We start from the raw sequence: 17,297 nt of genomic DNA, 5'->3' as shown, positions 1-17,297 counted from the left end.
CCCTGGATTGCTGGACAGAGTCCCACTCCTTTTTTTAATTTGTGGATTTTTCAACACTAGTCATATTATTTCACAACATTTTACATTTGGAAAGATTTGTAATGAAACATCGTGGCCTCCCCTTATAAATAGGAATTTGGTGTAATAGCAAAAGAAAGTAAAATGCATTATAAAATAATTTTAAATTCTTTCATTGTGTTGGCTACAGTGACGCGTGTGGAGTTACCTCGAGGTCCTTGCAGACCTTCTTCTTGGGGTTGTGGTGGCGCGGCTCGAGGTGCGGCAGGCTGCGCACCAGCGCGTCGGCGGCCTCTGCCAGCCTGGCGACCTGCGCCTCCAACAGCACCGGCGTCACCTGCAGCGGGGAGCCCGCGCCCGACCCCGAGCCGGGGCAGCCAGGCGGCGACGGCGCCTGCCGCACCGGGCTCGTGCTGTCCGAGCCCTGCACCCAGCACAGAAACCATCCGTGAGGCACCCGTGCCACTGACATCGATTGCCAGTTCGATTCTCGAACACAGCGCATGGCTGTAATTAAAGTGCAGCTACTCACAGAGGTCCGATGTGGGCTGTAATTATCGTATGGCCGCGAGGCTTGGTAGATATTCTAATGTATTAATGCGGAATGGGAAAACTAATAGAAGTCGACCTCGGGGAAGATAGTTTCGATTCCGTAGAAATATTGGAATACGTGAGGCAAAACTGACCCTATGACTTATCTTAGAAGCTAGTTTAAGGAAAGGTAAACCTACGTTTCTAGCATTTGTAGACTTAGAGAAAGCTTTTGACAATGTTGACTGGAATACTCTCTTTCAAATTCTGAAGATGGCAGGGGTAAGATACAGGGAGCGAAAGGCTATTTACAATATGTACAGAAACCAGGTGGCAGATATAAGAGTCGAAGGACATGAAAGGGAAGCAGTGGTTGGGAAGGGAGTAAGACAGGGTTGTAGCCTCTCGTCGATGTTATTCAATCTGTATATTGAGCAAGTAGTGAAGGAAACAAAAGAAAAATTCGGAGTAGGTATTAAAATCCATGGAGAAGAAATAAAAACTTTGAGGTTCGTCGATGACATTGTAATTCTGTCAGAGACAGCAAAGGACTTGGAAGAGCAGTTGAACGGAATGGACAGTGTCTTAAAAGGAGGATATAAGATGAACATCAACAAAAGCAAAACGAGGATAATGGAATGTAGTCGAATTAAGCCGGGTGATGCTGAGGGAATTAGATTAGGAAATGAGACACTTAAAGTAGTAAAGGAGTTTTGCTATTTGGGGAGCAAAATAAGTGATGATGGTCGAAGTAGAGAGGTTATAAAATGTAGACTGGCAATAGCAAGGAAAGTGTTTCTGAAGAAGAGAAATTTGTTAACGTCGAGTATAGATTTAAGTGTCAGGAAGTCGTTTCTGAAAGTATTTGTTTGAAGTGTAGTCATGTATGGAAGTGAAACATGGACGATAAATAGTTTGGACAAGAAGAGAATAGAAGCTTTCGAAATGTGGTGCTACAGAAGAATGCTGAAGATTAGATAGGTAGATCACATAACTAATGAGGAGGTATTGAATAGGATTGGGGAGAAGAGGAGTTTGTGGGACAACGTGACTAGAAGAAGGGATCGGTTGGTAGGACACATTCTGAGGCATCAAGGGATCACCAATTTAGTATTGGAGAGCAGCGTGGAGGGTAAAAATCGTAGAGGGAGACCAAGAGATGACTACACTAAACAGATTCATAAGGATGTAGGTTGCAATAGGTACTGGGAGATGAAGAAGCTTGCACAACAGGATAGAGTAGCATGGAGAGCTGCATCAAACCAGTCTCAGGACTGAAGACCACAACAACAACAACAATGCGGAACCAATTTACGCTGGAAAAAAAATTAATTCCAATTTGGGCCAGCAGTAGCAAATCTGGAGCTGCGAATGCAAGAAAGACATATTGGAATGTTACTGTATGTAACGGATTGGGAACGGGCCGTGGACAGAAAAGCTGAAACAAGTGAGAAAGACGTAATGTTGATATTATTAGTAACCGCTGCTTACGCAGTTTGTTCAGTATGAGCACCAGAGACGTCAAACAGATGGTGTACATAGCCAGCTTTGCGCCTGGTGGACAAAATTGGAACTAATTTTTTTCCAGCGTGTGTTGTTTGCACATTAAAGGAGGGACATTCATGAAACACACACAATATTTAAAAGGTATATCTCATGCACAATTCTGAAAATGTGCTAATCAAATTTTGCCTAATGCTTTACGTGAAATTAACATATTTTCTGTTAAGTTCCTTGGATTATATATATTTCACTTTTTATGGAATTTAAAAATTTTGAGAACTTTCAGCATTGCAGCACGTCAGCAATGGTAAGTATAGAAATAATTATGAAAAATCCGCCTCGATTGCACAAAGTACCTGGTTTTTACCTAGGTTTCAGCGTAGATAACCACGCCTTCTTTAGAACAAATATAAAACAGCTTGCCTAAATAGGCATAGTCAAAGGCTAAAATCAATACCTATAGCGGCAAGACCCCATAAAATTTTTTTTACAAATATACGGTACATACCAAGTCAATTAGACTGTGACCATCGTACGTTGGCTGGGGCGAGGTAGCACACACAGCGCTGAGATAACTAACATTGACTTGGTACATATGTACCGTATATTTGTAAAAAAAATTTATGGCGTCTTGCCGCTATAGGTGTTGATTTTAGCCTTTGACTATGCCTATTTAGGCAAGCTGTTTTATGTTTATTCTGAAGAAGGCGTGGTTATCCGCGCTGAAACCTAGGTAAACACCAGGTAGTTTGTGCAATCGAGGCGGATTTTTCATAATTATTAAAAATTTTATTTAAAAAAAAAATAATATATGTACCTATTTCTCAGAAACTATTCAATACATTTCTACAAAATTTTTTCTGTTTAATCTCTTTGCATATAGCAAGCTCCTATCAAGAGGTTTTTTAAAGATATCGAATAGAACAATTTTAATACTTTTAAAATTATAAATTTGTAATTGTAATACAAAATTCATGAAAAATTACGAGCTTCCCAGCTTACACTCAGAATCTCAAAATTTAACTTTGACACAACATTTATTGGGTCAGAAATAAGTGTACAAAATTTCATAATTCTAGCCTTCATAGATTCTGAGAAAAAAGTACGTACACTTCAAAAAATATAATTTACAGGAGATGCCGTTTTAAGTTCAACCTAACTTTTTTCTTGTGTCACCTCGTCAGTTGGCCCCACATTCGTACTCAGGGTCCCCTTTCCCTTCAAGTCTTCTCTTCAGGTTTCTTGTTTTCTGCCTTTCTTTCTTTCCCAGATCTTCAACTGACTTTTCAGGTGAGGAGAGGCGTTGTAAATCTATTTTTCACAAGATGCCTTCAGAGAAATTTCCTATCTTAAAGCCCATTCTCTTTAATAACTTCATCCTTCCTGCGTTGCCACTCCTGCAACTACCATCTATATGCCGACGACATCCAACTGTACATAAGTGCAAGCCCCAAGAACATTGCTGACGCAGTAGCGAGTATGAACGCAGATATTTGCTCTGTTTCTCGATGGGCACAGAACCCCAAGAAATCCCAGGTCATACTTATATCTCATCCAAAGTTAATCAGTCGGTACTTTCGCGAAACAGTCCCTCAAATACTCCTCAATGGCACCCAACTACCATACCAAAAAACAGTAAAAGACCTTGGAATAATCTTGGATGAACACCTAAACTGGGAAGAACAAACAGTCACAGCTTGCCGGAAATCGCTCTCCTCCCTACATGCAATTCAAAAATTTAGAAAAATATTTCCAACCCATGTTAAACAAAAATTAGTCCAAACACTAGTCTTGCCTAATCTTTACTACTGTGATGTAGTTCAACACGGCACAAATAGTGAAAATTCGAGATGCCTCGAGCTAGTGATGAATGCTTGCGTTAGGTACGTATGCAATACACGGTTGTATGATCATATCAGTCCTTCATACTCCCAGCTAGGTTGGATACGCCCACATACGGCACGCGATCTCCACACGATGTGCTTACTTCATCGATTTCTTAGCCACTGGTGCCCCCAATACTTATCTTCTCACATTAAACACCTATCATCATTCCACAACCGCAATACCAGATCGGATACGTCTAGCATATTGGCTGTACCTTTACATAACACAAAATCTTTCTCCGTGTCATTCTCCATCTCAGCCATACGACTATGGAACGCGCTCCCCTGTGATCTGCGTCTTATCCAGAACCACTCAACATTCAAGAGGGAACTCAAGACTTACATATTAGGGACGGTATAGCCACCATTGTTGTGCTCCTCTCATCTTTTTCTTTCTCCTCTCCATCATAGCTTCGAATTTTACCATTCTATTTCTCTTCCTCTAACCGATCTACCTCTTCTATATCTCTTTTACCCCATTCTATCGTCTTATGTCTCTGCTTGATGAGAATAACTCACAAGCTGCAAGAATATAACGAGAAAATTCCCAACTAGCAATAGGACTGACAATCATAAAAGAAAAATATGTTTACTTTCATATACATAGTCATTATTATTATTATTATTATTATTCTTTATTGTTATAATTATTTTTTGATTGTTATAATTATCATTGTACTACTTTTATAATCTCTATTTCTTTTCTTTAACATTAATACTGTACAACATGTTATATGTCCTTAATGTTCTGTAGAAACTGAAATTTGTTGAATCTGAGTATGCCTGGTTAGGTGTAAGAGAGGGCCTGAAGGCCCTAATCTTGCCAGGTAAAATAAATGCATAAATAAATAAATAAATACAAGAAATGCGTCGCAAGTTGCAATTCCAACAAATGTAACAGATGAACATGTGATTTTAGGGCATCCTTCCCATATGAGTGAATTCAGAGACTCATTTGGATTCTGGGTTTTGCCATGAACACAATTCAGGATCGGACAGAAACCTGTAAGTAGGCTTCACAACATCCAGGATCCAATTTGGAAGCCTCTCATTGTAAATGAATGTAGGGGTTGTTATCCCTCTGAGCCTGTAGATGTTGAAGTGTTGCTTCAAAAAGTGGACGTGCCAGGAAGGTCGTGTCACACATTTCATTATTTTCCAGGCACTTCGGATGCGATTTTATCATTGTAACTTTCTATTAATAAATACAAAATAAATTGAAAATTGTCAGTTTCAGTGAATTTCATGAACGTTCACCCTTAACGAACCCTTAACGAATTAGCATGTCTACCAAGTTTTTCTGCTATACAGTAATAACAGCCCACACTGGACTTCCGTGAGTAGCCGTACTTCACTTACAGCCGCGCGGTCTAGGGCGCCTTGTCACGGTCCGCGCGGCTCCTCCCGTAGGGGGTTCGAGTCCTCCCTCGCGAATGGGTGTGTGTGTCGTCTTTAGCGTAAGTTAGTTTAAGTTAGTTTAAAATAGTGTGTAAGCTTAGGAACCGATGACCTCAGCAGTTTGGTCCCATAAGATCTTACCAAAAATTTCCAATTTTCTTTCACTTATAACTACCCAGTATATCGTGTTTGTACAAAATGAAATTCCTCGAAGAAAACGATCTATTCACACATAACCATTACTGATACAGAAAATATCGTCTTTTGAAATACAACTGGCTCTTTATTCACACGAAGTAATGAATGCTATCGATAGGAAGAGTTGGTTCCACATTTCTACATTTCCATAAGGCTTTTGATACCGTTCCTCACAGCCGACTTCTAATCAGATTAATTACTTACGGAGTATCGTTACAGTTGTGCCGCTGGATTCGTGATTTCCTGTCGGACAGGTCACAGTTTGTGGTAACGCACGGGGAGTCATCGAGTGAAAGAGACTTGATATCTGGGGTTCGCTATGAAGCGTTCCTAACCGCTGTAAACGATTTAGCCCACAACCTGAGTCCTCTTAGATTGTTTGCAGATCTAGGTCTAGTAAAATCATCAGTAAATTAAAACAAATTGTAAAACCATTAGACAGGGTATCTGTTTGATGCGAAAACTGGCAATTAGACCCGGAACAATAACAAGTATGATCAAGTATGATGTCCTTTACATGATTACTAGAAATTTTCCGTTAAGTTTCGGTTGCACGATAATACACATATTTAGTAGTTGTTAATTCAACTAAATGTGTCATGGATATTATACGTGAGTTGGGGTTCCAATAAAAACAACGGCGTTTTCGTTGCGACGAGATCTTTTCACAAAATTTCAATCACCGACTTCCTCCTCTGAATGTGAAAATATTTTGGTAACTCCTATCTATATACTGAGAAATGACCATCGAGATAAGAAAAAGTCGGAGCTAGCACCGAAATATTTAACTGTTTATTTTCCCTCGTACCATTCGAGAGTGGAACTGTGCGTCCACAGAAATTTATACAGGGGATGTAAATGATCTTATCAGTTTCGAGAGGTAATGCTGCACTTCTGGAAGTGTATGAGAGATATGTAGTGAATAAAAACTCCGCATTCCACATTACAGAGTAGCGTTAAGAGAGAGGGGGGCGGGGGGGGGGGGGCGGGCAGGTGGCCCCTCTTGAATCTCTTGGCGGATACCCCTGATATCGCTGAATAAAAACTCTGCATTCCACATCATAGAGGGGCGTGAGGGGGGGGGGGGGGGGGCAGTGACTCCTTTTGCATCTCTTGCGGTTGCCCCTGACTTCGCTACAGGTCTGGCCCGTACTACATCGTTCATGGCACTACCAACCTTAGCAAGCAGTTGTGGTAGCCATTACTTCGGGTACTCACTGGTGTGTTGTGCGTTTCTCGCTGTTTTCTTTTCTTATTTTTAAATGACCCAAAGTCCGTTACAGAGTTCGAGCACGATTCGCACGATCTATCCCAAAACGGACCGGTGATCGCAATGAACATGCGTCGTCACTTCTGCTTTCGCAGAAACGCGAAACTCATGGGTAATCTACCAGCCCTGCGAGAGGGAGGCGAGGTTGTTTCCACATATTGCTCCACCTCCGTGAAGGTCTAAGGTGTCTTAGAGTGGGCGTATTTGCATATCGCTTTTAGTTTTGATGCTAGAGAGGCTAAGAGAGATGATAAATAGAGAATGCTGATACGTAGGTAGAGAGCTATTTTCCTCAGATTTTCGTGGGTCAGTACCAACTTATATAAAAAACTTGTCAGTTATCGCCAGAATAAGCGAGGTAACAAATGTAGGAACTTGAATGTTTTTACGCACGTAGAGACACTAACAAGGTAGAGTTGGCCGTTAGGAGAACCCTGTGTCTGACAGATTAACCTTCCAAATCTTCCACAAACGCAAAAAAAGACACAGTTAGGTTGGTCATAAAAAAGTAACGCCAGTTTTGTCTGTCGGCTGTTTTCTTTGAGAGGCTACGTTTTCAGCAACACCCAAATCGTGGTTCTCATTTTCTAGACCGTTTTTCAGAAATTAACACGCGTTTCCGCGACACCTGCAGTCAGCCTCCAGACCACGTGGACAAACAGCTTAGGTGCCACGTTGTAGCAGTGTTGCTGGGTGTTAAAGCCTCAGAAGTTTTGGTTTACAACGGGCAAATCGTTTAAGCATACTCTTTCACACTTGTCGTGTCAACTTCATCAATAGATTTTACGATGGTATATCGAAAGTGCGACCACACCCGAACCTCAGAGTTATCCATGCTGGCACTCACGTAATGCTAAGAGTTCTTCTCCGCGGTAGCATCATTTGACAGAATTTCTCTCACGCTCGGCTTCATTTTCTCTGGTATTTAGGCATTTATTTTGTGTGATTTTCTCCTGTTGATCGAGCACTGCCTGCCAGTCCAGTAGTCTGCATACGCTGAACAGTTTAAGTACGCCTTGCCAGTCATTTCAGTCTCTTTCATCAGGAGCTTATTGGATGTGTATCTGAGGGTTTTATTTCTTATAACTACTCTAACTTATGTAGCTTTGTGATCTCCTCTCCAGTTCTCAACTTCCATTCGTAATTTCATCACAGTCACAGTGATTAAGCGAGAGACCAAAGTTAATGACTCCTACAAATACGAGAGGAAGCTACTGAAGTCTGCATCAGTGAGGAGAAGAAGCCGTAGGGTAGGTGCCAATTTTAGCAAGAACAAGGCGCTAGGGAAGATTTTTACTTTCGGAACTAGCAAGGCAGACGGGATAGACAACATTCCTTTGAAACCTTTAAAATTATTGGAGGAACTTAGTAAAAATCGTTCAAATGGCTCTGAGCACTATGGGAGTTAACTTCTGAGGTAATCAGTCCCCTAGAACTTAGAACTACTTAAACCTAACTAACCTAAGGACATCACACACATCCATGCCCGAGGCAGGATTCGAACCTGCGACCGCAGCGGTCTCGCGGTTCCAGACTGTAGCGCCTAGAACCACTCGGCCACCCCGGCCGGCGGAACTTAGTATGTGAAATGTTTGAAAATGGAGTAACGTCATCGATATAATCACTAAGATATAAAAGGAAAAAAAATACGCGAACTATCTCAAAATTAGCTCTATCTCCGATTAGCACTAATGCTCAGCGTCCCCAATGTTTTTTTGTATGCCCTGTGGGAATCGAAATATTGCATTTTGACAAATCCGTGTCCTGGAGGCCAATCATTCTGCCCCTTCTAACTCACACAAAAACTGATATTGCTCTCATGAACTTTGACAGGGTATACTGGCACTTGCTATCACGTTTCCACTTCGATGACGGCTGTTCACCACTCGAGCTTGTCATAACGCTGGTAGCTCACACAATTGAGTACACTGATGGGTCTGCCCACACGCCACGTTGCTACAATCTCAACCACTTACCGCGCGTGTGCTGTTCGGGGGTTCGATTCACTCCAGCCGTTTTTCCTCTTTGGGCTGCAATTTTCACATACTATTTTGTAACTGGTAATTTTAACAGTTCCGCTATTCTGACGGAGGCCAAACCTTTCCATGTCTTTTAGCATGTGGTCAAAAGCTTTTCCCAGTTTTATTAATGCGAGTCTAAATATTTTGAGCTGACGAGGACGCTGTTAAAGACTGGGTGAAGAGCAGTTAGGACAAATAATACGGATAATTTGATTCGAAAAGTGATGAGATCCGCGCTCAGTGCGGACGTCTTCCCCCGCTCTTGTCACGGGTGCAAGGAGCGGGATACCGACAAAGCAAACAGCACGACAAAAGGCGGCGTTCATTCACTTGGCCGCAGCTGGCGCCGCGCCCCTCCGTTGCTTCTCATTGTAAGCCGCGGACGAAGAAATAATTCAGGTGCGCGGGGTCAAGCCGTCCGCCACCTCAGCGCCGTCACTAAAGGTCTCCCGCCAAGTAGGCGCCGAACTACACAGCCAGGATGGATTACACTCGCACTGAAAGGAACTAATACGAGGGCGACTCTAAGGTTTTAATTACCTCCTCAGAAAAATAAAGTTACCTAATTAATCTGTTGTTTGTTTGCACGTACATGTGGTACACCTTGAAATTCCTTCGCAGGACGCAGCAAGAGGAGAAACACAAAATGGGCATCCCATCTCCAATTTATCAATAGGCAGCATCATTTTATTTTGGTTCCTCTAGCGGCGTGTTTCGTATTGCGGCGCGCGGATTTCAACGTGTACCGAGAATGTAGATACGTTTCTGCAAAACAAGCAAAATATTAATTACGTGACGTTATTTTTTTCGAGGTGGTAAGTAAAACTTAATGACTATTTTCGTGAGTACGAAGGAATGCTGAGAGGTCCTTAGTACTTTCCATTTATCTAAAAAATATTGTAATAAAAGAAAAACAGAGAACCGCGAATTAATAAGACATGCTGCCTGACGTGGAATTTTTATTGTGTAAGTCCTCTACCGACTGAGGTACCCAAAGACGACTCACGACCAGTCGTCACAGCTTTATTTCCACCCACAATTACTCCAATGCAGAGTGAAAATTTCATTCTGGGTAATTAGTGTTATTAACGAATCAATCATTCGCTCAAACAGACAATACAACTCCACTTCGTCAGGCATTTACAGTGTCACAACATTGGTGTCGCTGAGGCTGGTACGAATCTGAAAGAGTACAGTCGACACTAAGTGCCGGCTTTCAACGGTAAGTACTTGGTGGCCGGCGCCCAACTTATCACGCCCTTACTAGAGCTAGTCTATTTTAGGCCCATAACATACTAAGACAAGAATAAGAGTGGGGGACATTCCACACTAACACAGCAATAAAAGTGGAGGCCAAAAACGAAGTGCTCCGATCAAAAAATGTGTAAGACAGGGATGTAGTCTTTCGCCCCTACTGTGCAGCCTGTACATCAAAGAAGCAATGACGGAAATAAAAGAGAGGTTCAAGCGCGGAATTAAAATTCAAGGTGATGATATTGCTATCCTCAGTGAAAGTGAAGAAGATTACAGTATCTGTTGAATGGAATGAACTATCCGATGAGCATACAATACGGATAAGGAGTAAACAAAAGAAAAACGAAACTAATAAGAAATGGTTCAAATGGCTCTGAGCACTGTGGGACTTAACTGCTGAGGTCATCAGTCCCCTATAACTTAGAACTACTTAAACCTAACTAAACTAAGGACATCACACACATCTATGACCGAGGCAGGATTCGAACCTGCGACCGTAGCGGCCGCGCGGTTTCACACTGTAGCGCCTAGAACCGCTCGGCCACCCCGGCTGGCAACTAATAAGAAGTAGCAGAAATAAGAACAACGAGAAACTTAAGATCAGAAGTGGGGATGACAAATTAGACGAAGATAAGGATTTCTGCTACATGGGTAGCAAAATAACCCATGGCGGACAGAACAAGCAGGTTCAGAATGGTTCAAATGGCTCTAAGCACTATGGGACTTAACATCTGAGGTCCTTAGTTCAAATGGTTCAAATGGCTCTGAGCACTATGGGACTTAACATCTGAGGTCATTAGTCCCCTAGACTTGATGATGATGATGATGATGATGAAGTCCCATACTCCGTGACGGAGCGTAGGGGAACGATGCGGGAGACCCGCGCCGCCGTACTAGGCAAGGTCCTAGTGGAGGTGGTTTGCCATTGCCTTCCTCCGACCGTAATGGAGATGAATGATGATGATGAAGACGACACAACAACACCCAGTCATCTCGAGGCAGGAAAATTCCCTGACCCCGCGGGGAATCCAACCCGGGACCCCGTGCTCGGGAAGCGAGAACGCAACCGCGAGACCACGAGCAGCGGCCCCTAGACTTAGAACTACGTAAACCTAACTAACCTAAGGACGTCACACATATCCATGCCCGAGGCAGGATTCGAACCTGCGACCGTAGCAGTCGCGCGGTTCCAGACTGAAGCGCCTTGAACCCCTCGGCCACTCCGGCCGGCAGAGCAAGCAGGACATCAGCAGCAGACTAGCATTGGCAAAAAGGGCATTCCTGGTCGAGAGAAGTCTGCTAGCATCAAACATAGGCCTTAATGTGAGGAAGAAATTTTTGAGAATGGGCGTTTGACGCACAGCATTGTATGGTAGTGAAATATGGACTGAGAGAAGATCAGAACAGAAGAGAACCGAAGCATTCGAAATATGGTGCTACAGAAGAATGTTGGAAATAAGGTGGACTGATACGGTAAGGAATGAGGACATTCTCCGCAGAATCGACGAGGAAAGGAATATATGGAAAACAGTGCCAAGTAGAACGGACAGGATGATAAGACACCTGTTAACACAGCAGGGAATAACTTCCATGGTAGTTGAGGGAGCTGTAAAGGGTAAAAACTGTAGAGAAAGACAGAGATTGGAATACATACAGAAGCCGGTCGGAGTGGCCGAGCGGTTCTAGGCGCTACAGTATGGAACCGCGTGACTGCTACGGTCGCAGGTTCGAATCCTGCCTCGGGCATGGACGTGTGTGATGTCCTTAGGTTGGTTAGGTTTAAGTAGTTCTAAGTTCTAGGGGACTGATGACCTCAGCAGTTAAGTCCCATATTGCTCAGAGCCATTTGAACCATATACACATCAAATAATTGAAGGTGTAGATTGCAAGTGCTACTCTGGAGGCGAAGCGGTTGCCATAGGGGAGGAATTCGTGGCGGTCCGCGTCAAAGCAGTCAGAAGACTCATGACGCAAAAAGAAAACCTATTTTACACGCTTTACCAATTAATAATAAGACCGGTACATGTGCGACCCGATGTGGCGCTACAGAACATCAATATTGGATCTCGAACAAAAAAGTCTGATGACCACTGATGTATAGTGTTACCTGGCGGCCGGGAGACGGGAGTCCGCAGGCGACGCTGGAGACTGAATGAGGCGAGTGGTCGGCGGCGGCTGTGGGGCCGGTCGCGGTGGTGGGCAGAGCGCCGGCCGCGAGGAGAGCGGCCGAGGGCACCAGCGTCACGCCCGTCGTGGCGGTGGGGGCGGGCACGGGGGTGGAGGTGGAGGAGGCGGGGGAGGTGGCGGCGGCGGGCGTCGCTCCGGCGGCAGTGGCGGTGGCGGCCGCGGGCGACGACAGGCCGTGGTGTGCCGCCTGCGGCTGCTGCTGCTGGTGCGCCTGCGGCGGCTGCGGCTGCGTGGAGCTGGCCGTGTGGTGCAGGTGGTGGTGGTGGTGGTGGTGGTGCGGGTGCGGGTGTGGGTGTGGGTGGTGGTTCTGCAGCGGCGCCGCGACAGCCACGGCCGCGGTCACCGGCACGGCGCCCGTCACCGGCACGGGGACCGCGCCCGGGAAGCCGGGCACCAGCGGCGTCTGGAACAGAGCTGTCCGCAGGCCGCCCTCAGTGACAAAGCTACTCCTCCTCAGACAGGCTTCACAAATTATTTTTCGAAGTGCAAGGTGTACCACAAAAGCTGTTCGGCACTTAAGGATTATGTGGCTGAAATAGTGTTGCTGTCATCATTCCTACAGTGTGGATGCTACAAACAGCAACACTGCGGCATGGAAAACTGTATTACCGATGGAGCTGGTTCTTGTATGTAGAGAAGATTGTGCATCACGGAGAGGTTTACCTTTGAAATTTCGAGAGAACACTTTCTGGAAGATGTCGGACAACATATTATATTAAAGTTCCTGGCAGATTAAAACTGTGTGCCGGACCGAGACTCGAACTCGGGACCTTTGCCTTTACCGGGCAAGTGCTCTACCGACTGAGCTACCCAAGCACGACTCACGCCCCGTCCTCACAACTTTACTTCTGCCAGTACCTAGTCTCCTACCTTCCAAACTTTACAGAAGCTCTCCTGCGAACCTAGCAGAACTAGCACTCCTGAAAGAAAGGATATTGCGGAGACATGGCTTAGCCACAGCCTAATCGATGTTTCCAGAATGAGATTTTCACTCTGCAGCGGAGTGTGCGCTGATATGAAACTTCCTGGCGGATTAAAACTGTGTGCCGGACCGAGACTCGAACTCGGGACCTTTGCCTTTCGCGGGCATGTGCTCTTCCTGCCACATACAAATCTCTTGAAATTACCACGACGAGAAAATTCGAGAAATTAGAGCTAATACAGAGGCTTACCGACAATCATTCTTCCCACGCGCCATTTGCGACTGGAACAGGGAAGGGGGGTTCAATTAGTGGTACCAGAAGTACCCTCCGCTACACACACTTGCGGAGTACGATGTAGAGGTGTCCCTAACCTAGGGTGCACAATATTTCGTTTGGCCAGGCCACATCTATGACCGTCCTTGTCTGTAAATGCTTTATATAAAATAGATGAATGTGTTCACATGATTGATTCGCCTCGATGGGCAATGAATCCACAACCTTCAGTGCGCATGCACAGTTACCTCCAGCGGGAATCTAAAATTAACGAGCATTGAGGACAAGCACGGGCTCTGTGGATAGGTGGCGCTAGGTGGGAATGTGAGTCAGCCCAGAGAGTTTGTTCAGTTGTGTTAAACACTATGTTGCATTGCACAACAGTACTCGTCACTTCCGAAGGCGTGTCGCGCAAAGAGAGGTGAAGATAGGGAAGCGTAGCGAGAAAGGGCTCTGCTAGTACGCGATGAAACAGAGAGAAAACTGGGAGCGAGGGGTGAGAGACACCTTCCACAAGCCTGTTCTCACGAAGCAGATTGAATTTTATTGACTACCGGCTGTCTATGCGCAGAACGGTTCAAAACTAGGCAACCTTCGGACGTGAAGCGCCCTGTAGCCAACCACTGGCTTCAAATACAAAGGAATTCACGTCCACATGTTGTACAATCTACTGTTCTTTCTAATGTCCAAACTTGTTTCGGAACTTTGGTGCCATCGTCAGTGGGTACTTTTATTCAGTTCTGTAAAATGAAAACTGTTCAGATATACTACTGATGATAGCACGAATGTGTCGAAACAGGTTTGGGCATTTATAAGCAACAGTTGTTTGCATAATAGGAGGAGGTGAATTCCCATAATTTAGTCTGGATACACGTCTGCTCTAAGAGCTTCCATACCAAACGAAGATTATTGTTTCAAATACCTGTCAACAACGTGATAATAAATGAGTGTACGGCGGCTGTTTGGAAAGTAAGGAACGATTGGTCACAAAATGGAAACCACAGTGAATATCCGAGGAAGCTTAGCACAGGCGTGTTGGACAGTGTCTCTAGCACACCTTAGGACTGCTTTAAGTCACTCTTCTCAGTTTGCAAAGTGAGCACTTGAAAGTGCCTAGAAAATAGTGTATCCCGCCAAGTACGATGGCCTGATGAGAGACGTCGCCTGATGCCACTCAGCCCACATAACATAACTGTCAAGTGTCTCCTTCTACATGACAATTCTCGGCGCCACTTTGCAGGGACAATGACGACCCTGGTGCAGCGTTTTCGATGGGAAATGGTTGACATTCCCCAATACAGCCCGCGATTGGCTCTCCCTGAGTTTCACGCCTGCTCATATGAGCCGCTGGCTATGGAGAAAACATTTTGGCACAGACAACGATCTGTTTATAAATTTGTCGGAAAGCACAGGAGTCTGTCTTCTGTGACGAGGGTATTGGAAAGTTGGTACAGCGCTACGACAGACGTAGCTTAAGGGTGGATCTAACTGTTGCAGATAAAACAGTTTTGATTTTCACTGTGGTTCCCATTTCGATCGTTCTTACTTTCCGAATAGCCCTCGAATAGGGATAACAGTATGATTTGTTACCCGACTGGGCTATATAAAAGAAAAGTGTTACAATTCATCCATTGCGGTTTTTAATTGTTGCATCATTATCATCAGGTGTGAAGCGTCTGGAAGTATACTAGAGAGAGTACGCTGTGATAGCGTTGAAATGAGACGAGTCTTAAGTGCAATGCTTTTGTTCGATATGGTAGCTATAGCAATGATGGAGCTGATGCAGCACGACATAGCACTACCGACTAAGGTGAAGCGCAGTCCTTGTGATGTACCGCGCCTTCCAGACGAGCGGAAGCTTTGATAAGCGACGATAACGTCCCACAGAAATATAGACAGCCCTCCCAGTCCGAATCCCTTCTTTTATGCAGTCCATTCACAAGAGAAATGAAAACGCCTCCCCGTGCCTTCGTTTAAGATGCGGCGATCCACTTTGCATATCTGTAAATAAAGCGAGGACCGAGTGGGCTAAATAATTCAGCTCCAGGTGCTGCGCCCCCTTGGCCCACTCCCACCTGTCTCTGGCCAGTCATCAGTGCTGCACCCGGCCGGCGGTGTCTTATGAAAATCCACAGCTCCCATCTCCTTAAATGTCCTGCACATTTCTCCATTCCAAGCAGCAAGAATTCCACTCTTTCTTCTCCAACCAAATTCCGTCACTCGTTCATATTTCTAATAGATTAATTTGGCATCACTGCTAACCTTTATTAAAGAAATTAGCTACTGACTGGCCGTTAACAGAATTCGATTTCATGTGACACTTTCAATCTACAGTATCTCCAACACAACTCACACTCGCAGTTGAATACTTGACTGATGATGTCAAGTTTACAAGCGAGAAAGTGGAAGTACAGGTTACAGTCTTATTACCGATTCTCGTGTGGAATAAAAGATGTACATTAAACATTATCTCCAACTTCCGGTCCCGACCAGGATTTTCGGGAGGCTTCTCTTGGTCGCTAATTGTACACAGACATACTGACATTAGATATTATACTTTTTACTTAATGAAAAGGCCGCACCAGTTGCTGTAGCATCTTATTCAATCCGCTACCGGTTTCATCCTTTGTTAAGCCATTGTCAAGTGGATATGATGGTGCCATACATATGATGCACACATTTATATGACTGAAGATGAAAAAGCAAGGCTTACATACGCTGATGGAAGACAGCGCAACATCAAGAAGAAGATATGCGACATAAACGAAAATTGGTAGGCGCGTTTCTACATCTGTCAGATGATGTCTGTTCAAATTTCGCGCCAGTCGCGTGAGAGTGGCGATAGTTGCGCCGCTAAAAGGATGCTCACGGTCGTGAGCGTTAAGTCACCTTTGAGACTGGTCGTGGTGACATGATGTCAGCCAAGAATACCTTTAAGGCGACAAAGACGCCGTTATCAACACCCGATTGAGTTTGAACGAGGTTGTGTAATAGGGCTGCGGGAAGCTGGATTTTCCTTCTACGATACTGCAGAAAGGCTTGGCAGGAACAGCCACTATACTTCATTGCTGGCAGCGGTGGTCACGAGAACGTACCGTCGCAAGAAGACTGGGCTCCGGACGGCGACGTTGCATTACCGAGAGGGAAGACCATCTGGCACATCGTACTACAGCCGTAGCAGCAATTTGATAAACAGCCGGCACCGCAATGTCACAACCAACTTTTTTTCTGAAAACACAACAGCGAATTACTTTATTTTTCTCCTGCACAATCTAGGTTTCGGGTTTTATGCCATTATCGAATGCAATGCTAGAAGTTAAGAACTTCAAGGAATGTGCTAGTCTTGTTTACCTGATTTGGGCTGACTTTACCAGATATGGCGAGTTATGTCTAAGAACTTTTAGCATTATACTCGCTAATGACATAAAGCAGAAATTTAAATTGTACAGAAGAAAAATACAGTAATATATAGTCAAATGGCGGCGTTTTCTTTCAAAACGTACTGTACGACTTTGGCTCAGCACCATCGAAAGCTTTTTATACAACGAAATGTTACAAATCGGTTTCTTCAAGGACAGCTCCGAGCCACACGCCCTGTACGTGCATTGCACTGACCCCAAATTATCGCTGTGTGTGACATCAGTGGTGTCAAGCGAGAGCTCATTGGAGAGCAGAGGGGACGTCTGTTGTGTTTTCTGATGAAAGCTGGTACTGCCTCGGTGCCAGTAAGGGGGTGTGTTGGTTAGAAGGAAGGCAGCTGAGGGCCTGCAACCAACTTGTCTGCATGCTAGACACACTGAACTTACACTTGGACCGAGCGAGATGGCGCAATGTT

At 44.6% G+C, this 17,297-nt stretch overlaps 1 protein-coding gene across 1 annotated transcript in view; it reads right to left on the bottom strand.

Moving 5' to 3' along the window:
- Window positions 1-17,297, bottom strand: part of LOC124740834 (NGFI-A-binding protein homolog) — a 422,236-nt gene that overhangs the window by 43,979 nt on the left and 360,960 nt on the right. The window contains exons 4-5 of the mRNA XM_047248635.1: window positions 12,187-12,680; window positions 227-442 (exon numbers count right to left, since the gene is read on the bottom strand). Coding sequence (XP_047104591.1) covers window positions 227-442; window positions 12,187-12,680 — 710 coding nt within the window. The remainder of the gene's footprint in view (window positions 1-226; window positions 443-12,186; window positions 12,681-17,297) is intronic.

Source organism: Schistocerca piceifrons, chromosome 1 (genome assembly GCF_021461385.2).
Source record: "Schistocerca piceifrons isolate TAMUIC-IGC-003096 chromosome 1, iqSchPice1.1, whole genome shotgun sequence".
Classification (NCBI taxonomy): Eukaryota; Metazoa; Arthropoda; class Insecta; order Orthoptera; family Acrididae; genus Schistocerca; species Schistocerca piceifrons.
Note: the sequence above shows the minus strand (reverse complement) of the source record. Positions and strands in the feature narration are given on the sequence as shown.